The sequence below is a fragment of the Garra rufa genome, chromosome 13 (genome assembly GCF_049309525.1).
Source record: "Garra rufa chromosome 13, GarRuf1.0, whole genome shotgun sequence".
Taxonomy (NCBI): Eukaryota; Metazoa; Chordata; class Actinopteri; order Cypriniformes; family Cyprinidae; genus Garra; species Garra rufa.
The window spans coordinates 37777934-37785485 of record NC_133373.1 but is presented as its reverse complement, the minus strand read 5'-3'; the positions used below and the strand labels follow the sequence as shown (position 1 = coordinate 37785485).

General features: G+C 39.6%; 1 protein-coding gene across 3 annotated transcripts in view; it reads left to right on the top strand.

Moving 5' to 3' along the window:
* filip1b (filamin A interacting protein 1b) overlaps positions 1-7552 on the top strand; it is a 44792-nt gene that overhangs the window by 31261 nt on the left and 5979 nt on the right. Inside the window, exons 5-7 of one of the 3 annotated variants that reach the window (XM_073816458.1) lie at positions 2023-4801; positions 4982-5046; positions 6676-6733. In XM_073816458.1, coding sequence (XP_073672559.1) covers positions 2023-4801; positions 4982-5046; positions 6676-6733 — 2902 coding nt within the window. Of the gene's footprint in view, positions 1-2022; positions 4802-4981; positions 5047-6675; positions 7252-7552 lie in introns of those variants that run through there. The other 2 variants (XM_073816459.1, XM_073816457.1) reach the window with 2 other exon arrangements.

The following is a 7552-nucleotide window of genomic DNA, read 5'->3' as shown; positions in this document are numbered from 1 at the left end:
GTTTCATGATCCTCCAGGAATTTTTTTTATGTCTGATCGCTTGAAGTAATAGCACATCATTTGTGTCTGGAGTTGCACATCAAAGTTTGGTTCTCGCTGTAGGTACGTTAGCAAACATCTCCAATTAAAACTACATCTGGAAGTTTCATGTGCTCTCGATATTCAGGCTGTAATTTAAATCGCAAGCACATTTATACTAGACACCAAGAGATGATGTCATTCTATCACCATTCGCATGATTTATGATTTATAAGCCTCTCGCTGCACATGTTACAGTGGATCTGATGCTTTCAGTAGAATTTCCCAGCTGTCCTTTCCTTTGCCGGAAAATGACCAACTTCCTGCAAAAGTTAAACAAGTAAAACTGTTCCCAAAACTTATTTGCTGAGTAATGTTTTTACTTTTAGATTTGTTTATTGTGTCAGATTTGCATTCTTGTGACAAGGCTTCATCTGACCCAAAAGTGCGACATTGTTCTCTTACAAAACAAAACCTTTCCCTTGCATTGTTGTCTGTTCCCATGGGAACACTTGGTTGCATGTGAGAAAGGAAGTAATTGGGTCATTTTATAGTTTATATGAGATGGAAGTGGAGCCTTTGAAATAATACAGAGGGTTTAGTGCATTGACCACAGCTCTAATTGACTGTTTCCTAAAACAATGTCCTGACTTCAATCTTAAGGAAAAAAATAAGAGAGGAAAGCTTTCTAAGAGAAAAGAGTGCATGAAAAGCTTTCTGATGGCTCCACCTCCTTTGCCCAAACAAGGGCAGAGCGGTTCTGTGTTAGAGGGATGATATCACCAGCAAGTGGGGCAATGCCGTTTCACACAACATTCACCTTTCACTGTGCTCATGACATGGTTGGAATGCGATGGTTAATTCAGGGAAGCGTTCAGTGATGCTTTGAGCAGAGTAACTTCAAAAACATGTTAGGCATGGACCTACCTGGACTCCTTCCCAGCTAGATGGTGAGTTTGAAGAGTTTGAAATTAATGCAAATAAGCTGACAGTATTCATTCATATATATGTTTGGATATGTTATAGCATCTAACTGCTGTAGAATGCACAAAAGAGCATAGTGAGGAAATTAGATCAAGGAATAATGACGGAAATATGCTGCAGTGTCTGGCACTTATTTTGCAAGGGACATGGTCCTCTCAACAGGGAGACTCCCGCAGAGTTAGATCAGTGTAAACATTTACCAGCATCATAGACTTTTCTTCAAGTGCCCTTGTTGGCACAGATTCCACTGTTGTGATGTGCTACTAGACTTTTTGCCAGGTGGGAACTTTTTCCCGTTCACGTGCCAGGCTTGCCGTGAGCTGTTTCGATTCTGTGATCATGCAAGCATGAAATGTTCAGTAACTACTGTCAGAGAAAATCACTTAAGCGTTTAGACACGGTTCCTTTTCTAAAAACAGTCATGCTTGTCATTAACTCTTTTTGCTTCACAGCAGTTTTTCATTTACTTCGAAGAAGGCATTATGATGGAAATTGCAACACTTTATCTGTCTGTAATATATATGTATATATGTGACCCTGGACCACAAAACCAGTCTTAGTAGCATGGGTATATTTGTAGCAAAAATAATTTTAAAATACATTGTAGAGGTCAAAATTATCGATTTTTCTTTTGTGCGAAAAATCATTAGGGTATTAAGTATAAATCATGTTTCTTGAAGATTTCTTGATTAGTAATATGCATTGCTAAGAACTTCATTTGGACAACTTTAAAGCCAATTTTCTCATTGTTTTGATTTTTTTGCACACTCAGATTCCAGATTTTCAAATAGTTGCATCTCGGCTAAATATTGTCCTATCTTAACAAACCATACATCAATGGAAAGCTTATTTATCAGCTTTCAGATGATGTATGAATCTCAGTTTTAAAAAACTGACCCTTATGACTGGTTTTGTGGTCCAGAGTCACACTGGATTCTCTTTGTTGTTTCTGATGCAATTTGACCTTTATTTTGAATATGACTTAATCAGTTTGAATCTCTTTCTCTTTGATTTCACTAGACTCAAGAGACTGTTGGAGCAAGAGAAGGCGTACCAGGCTCGCAAGGACAAGGATCACAGCAAACGTCTTGAGAAAGTTCAGGAGGAGCTGGTTAAGTTGAAATCATTTGCCCTGATGCTGGTGGATGAAAGGCAGCTTCACATTGAACAGATTGACCAGCAAAAGCAGAAGGTCCTGGATCTCAGCAAGAAGCTACATGAAAGAGAGCAGCAGTTGGAGCTCATCAACAGCAAAGCTAAAGACGACAGTCAGAGGATCCAAAGGCTGGAGCTCGACCTAGACCATAAGACCTCCAAATTTTCACAGGAACATGAGGAGATGACCGCTAAGTTGGCCAAGCAGGAGTCTGAAAGTCGACAGCTGCGTCTGAAGTTGGCCAGCATGTCACGCAGGATTGAGGAGTTGGAGGAGGCCAATCGTACGCTGCAGAAGTCTGAGGAGGACCTTCAGGACCTGCGGGACAAAATAAGCAGAGGGGAGTGCGGGAACTCGAGCCTCATGGCCGAGCTGGAGAACCTTCGGAAGAGAGTTCTGGAAATGGAGGGCAAGGATGAGGAGATCATGAAAACAGAAGCACAGTGCAAGGAGCTAAAGAGGAGGCTTCAGGATGAGGAGAATCACAGCCGTGAGCTGAAACTAGAGGTCGAAAAACTGCAAAAGAGGATGGTGGACCTGGAGAAACTGGAGGGGGCTTTCAATGTGAGCAAATCTGAATGTGCCCAGCTTCACGGCAACCTGGAGAAAGAAAGAACCTTGACTAAGAGCTTGGCGTGTGAGCTGGAAACCGTTAAAAATCATATCAAAGAGCTTGAGAGCTCAGAATCGAGGCTGGAAAAGGCTGAGATGGGTTTGAAGGACGACTTGACCAAGCTGAAGTCATTCACGGTGATCCTAATGGACGAGAGAAAGAACATGGCAGAACGAATTAAACAGGAGGAGCAGAAAAGTGAGGAGATCAACAACCTGTTTAAAGCTGAGCAATGCAAAGTCATGGAGGTCACAGAAAAGCTGATTGAGGAGAGTAAGAAGCTTCTTAAACTGAAGTCTGAAATGGAGATGAAAGTGTCTGCTCTTAGCAAAGAAAAAGAAGACCTGAAATCTAAACTTGCAAGTGAAGAGGAGAAACGAAAGGATCTCAGTATAAAGTTATGTCAGGTGCAAAGTAAAATGGATGAGCAGGAAGAAGCAAAGTGGGAATCTTCAAGAAACAGAGCTAATGTTGACAAAGTTGGGTATCCCGAAGAGGACAACAAGGTGAAGGAGCTCACAATGGAGATTGAGAGACTCAGGAACCGTCTTAAACAGCTTGAGGTTGTGGAGGGCGATTTGTTGAAGACAGAAGATGAGTATGACATGCTTGAGAAGAAGTTCAGAACCGAGCAAGACAAAGCCAACGCTCTTTCCCAGCTCTTGGAGGAAATGAAGACTCAAATCACCAAGAACAAGGCCATAGAAAAAGGAGAGCTGGTAAGCCAAGAAGCTGAGTTGAGACTGCGCTGCAAGATGGAGGAGGCCAAAACAAGAGATCTTCAAGCTGATGTCCAAGCTCTAAAGGAGAAGATTCATGAGCTCATGAACAAGGAGGATCAACTGTCTCAACTTCAAGTGGACTACACGGTTCTCCAGCAGCGGTTTGTTGAAGAGGAGGATAAAAAGAACAACATGAGTCAGGAAGTTCTCAAACTAACCAAAGAGTTAGAAGCTACGAAGCGTTACAGCCGTGCGCTTAGACCCAGCATGAATGGAAGAAGGATTGTGGACGTTCCTCTCACTTCCACTGCGGTCCAAACCGACGCAGACATGAACGAACACATTGAAGACGAGACTCCAGCTGTGTTCATCCAGAAGTCTTTTCTAGAGGAAAATCACATCATGAGTAATCTAAGGCAGAAAGGTCTTAAGAAGCCAACCGTGTTGGATCGCTACCCACCGGCGGCTGCAGATTTGGGGACGAGGAAGTCTTGGAACCCTTGGATGAAGAAGAAAGAAGCTATTACTATCACTCAGGAAGTTCCACCAACCCGGGAGGTCAATGGAACAACATCACGGTCATCACCAGAACTAACCATGTCTCAGAAACCCGGTCGTCCCCTTCATATTAAGGTGACTCCGGACCATCAGAGCAGCACTGCCACGTTGGAGATCACCAGTCCACGTGCTGAGGACTTCTTCTCCAGTACAACCATCATCCCAACTCTTGGGCTCCAGAAACCACGTATAACAATCGTTCCTACTTCGATGCTGCCTAAGTCCAAAACCAACGAAGGGCCAGCCGAACGGGTGAAGTCTCCAGTTACTATAACGGCTATCTCCAGAGCGAAATCTCCCGAGAAGGCTAAAGGCTCCTACTCAGAGCATCCTACTTCTCCTTTGTCCATCATAACCGTTAGCGCAACTCCAGTCTCCCAGACGTCCATCTCCCCAGAGCCCCATGAGATGACCATGGGCAGGGCTGTGTTCAAGTTGACCCCTGAAAAGCAGACAGTTCCAACGCCCATCCGGAAATACAACTCCAACATTATAACCACAGAGGACAACAAGATCCACATCCACCTGGGAACACCAGGGTTCAAGAAACCTCAGGATGACAGAGGTGGCACAGTTACGGTTTGGCCTAACGGTGTGAGTTCAGACAGCAGGGAGATGCCGACGGGGACGGTTCTGCGCTCTCCCAGACAGACGTCTGCGAACATCGGGAACATGATCCAAGGCAAGATGACCAGCAGTATCACAATAACCCCTATCACCTCGGCCCCATCCAGGTCTACTCAATCTGTGGTGAGTATCAGATTAATTACGTCGTCCCTGTTTGGATTCTAGAAGATGTGAAACGTTGTGATAGAAAAGTGAGTGTGCGTATATGCAATCAAATGACAAGAATAGTCATTTAACAATTAATACTTTGTGATTTTGTGTGCCTAAAAACAAAATGACCATATTCAATCTTTTATATTTCAGTTGCTTCTGAAATGTTTCAAAATGATATCAGGGGGTGTCTGCTCCCTAGATAGCTCTCTTTCAAGGTATAGATAAATCAAATTCAATCTCCCCATCCATTATTGCTAACTAACACTGTACTGATGTGCTTGTCACCCAAGAAAGCTTGACAAGAAAATCCTTTAAATAGTGGCACAAACTGACCTGTTCCCTCATGTTTAACCTGTTGTAAAACTGAATAATGTGTGACCAGAACTAGGCTAACCTTCCTGTCCTTGCCTAGCAAAACCTACTAAATCAAGCACCAATTGTAATGAAAAGTTGTCAGCACAATAATAGATTTTTTTGCAAATATGGAATAGTTTTTTTAATATTAGACAGATATAAATAATAAATCAGTTAAAAATACAATGATTTAGACTTCAATTTACTTGCAGGAAGTGAATGGCCATCCTAAATCCTTAAATATTATATTTAAAAAAGTCTCCAGGAAAACATATTTACGTTTGTGATTGGCCACCCTATTTATTTCATTTTATTTATTGTAAAACTATGAGTTGAGGTCAAAAGTTTACATACAGAATATGCAAAATATTAATTATTTTACCAAAATAAAAGGAATCGTAAAAAATGCATGTCCAAATAAAGTCCAAAAGAAAAAATAATTTATAAAAATGGCCCCATTGTTGTTATCTGAATGATCCACAGCTGTGTTTTTTTGTTTGTTTTGTGATAGTTGTTCATGAATCCCATGTTTGTCCTGAACAGGTAAACTGCCCTCTGTTTTTCAGATAAATCCTTTAGGTCCCAAAAATTCTTTGGTTTCTTAGTATTTTTGTGTATTTTAACCCTTTCCAACAATGACTGTATGATTCTGAGATCCATCTTTTCACACTGAGGACAACTGAGGGACTCATATGCAACTATTACAGAAGGTTCAAACGCTCACTGATGCTTCAGAAAGAAAAACAATGCATTAAGAGCCAGGGGTGAAAACTTTTGGAATTTGAAGATCAGGGTAAATGCAACTTATTTTGTCTTCTGGGAAACATGTACGTATCTTCTGTAGATTCTGAAGGGCAGTACTAAATGAAAAAATATGATATTTAGGTAAAATAAGAAAAATCTTGTTTCCTTCTTATTTGTGGGACCTGAAGGATTTTTTTTTTAATAACAGCAGGGAGTTGAACTGTTCAGGACAAATATAGGACTCATGAACAACTATCACTAAACAAAAAAAAAAAAAAACAGCTGTGGATCATTCAGGTAACAACACAGTATTAAGAATCAAGTGTATGTAAACTTTTGAAAGGGGTCATTTTTATAAATGCAAATATTATTTTCTCTTGTGGACTATATGTAAACATATTTTATGTGAAATATCTTATTCAGGTCAGTACTAAATAAAAAATAACATGCATTTTGTATGATCCCTGTTATTTTTGGTAAAATAATTAACATTTAGCAGATTCTGCAAGGTGTATGAAACTCTTTTGAACTCTTTGAGCTATATATTCATTAAAACTATATATTTTTTTAAATTAATTTTTTTTTGCATTTATGAACAGGTTAAAAACATTCATTTTCAGAAACAGAAAATTAGCCTGTATAAATATAGACACAGAATGCACTTGTTATGGCAAACACATGGTTAATAAAAAATGAAAAGCTCTCTAAAATGTGATCTCATATTTCCGTTTGGCATCTTTTCTCAGCACGGAACGGATGTGCAGTCATCTCGCTCCACGGCAACACGAATCCCCATGTCAAAAGGTATGAAAACAGGGAAAGCGGTTTTGTCCACGACGTCACGCTCTGAGAGCCAGTCTATGAAAATTGAACTGAGGAAATCTGCAGTTTGCAGCTCTGCAGCCGGAGCCGGAGGAAAGAGCTGAGATTGCGCTCATGTTAATGTGGCACTGGAATTTAATCTAAGCACTACAGAACTGAATGAAATTGGAACAACAAAGCAATCATTAGCACTGGGGCCTCCATTTCTAGATTGAGATACATTATTGTAATATTGTAAATACTGTATGTCAAATCAGCCTTTATGTACAGACATTTATAGTTGGATCTCAGACAATTCGAACGTGTGCATGTGTGTTTTTTGTGGTAAAACATTTTAACTAACCCTTCACCATTTTTTTTTCTTCCTCTTTAGTATTTATTTTTACATTTACCATTTCACCAAGGTTTTATTTTGTAAAACTGCTTGTGGAGGTTTCCAGAAGGATGGAAATGTATTTAATGTCACTGAAATAATTTTGTGATTCCACTAAATAAATATTTTTTCTGCTTTCGGAATACATAGAAACATTCTTATTTGTTTTATACTTTGATTTTTTTATATATATATATATATATATATATATATATATATATATATATTTTTTTTTATATATATTTGATAGGAAATGCTACGAGGAAAATTGGGGAGGAAATATTATTTATTTCTGGCATAATGTTTGTTGTATCTATGTACAGAATAGGGTCAGGAAACCTCCATAAATTGTGAATAACATTTTAAACCATACTGATATTAGTTAAGCATGTTTAGAGGATAAACTGATACTCATGATTCACCCATTT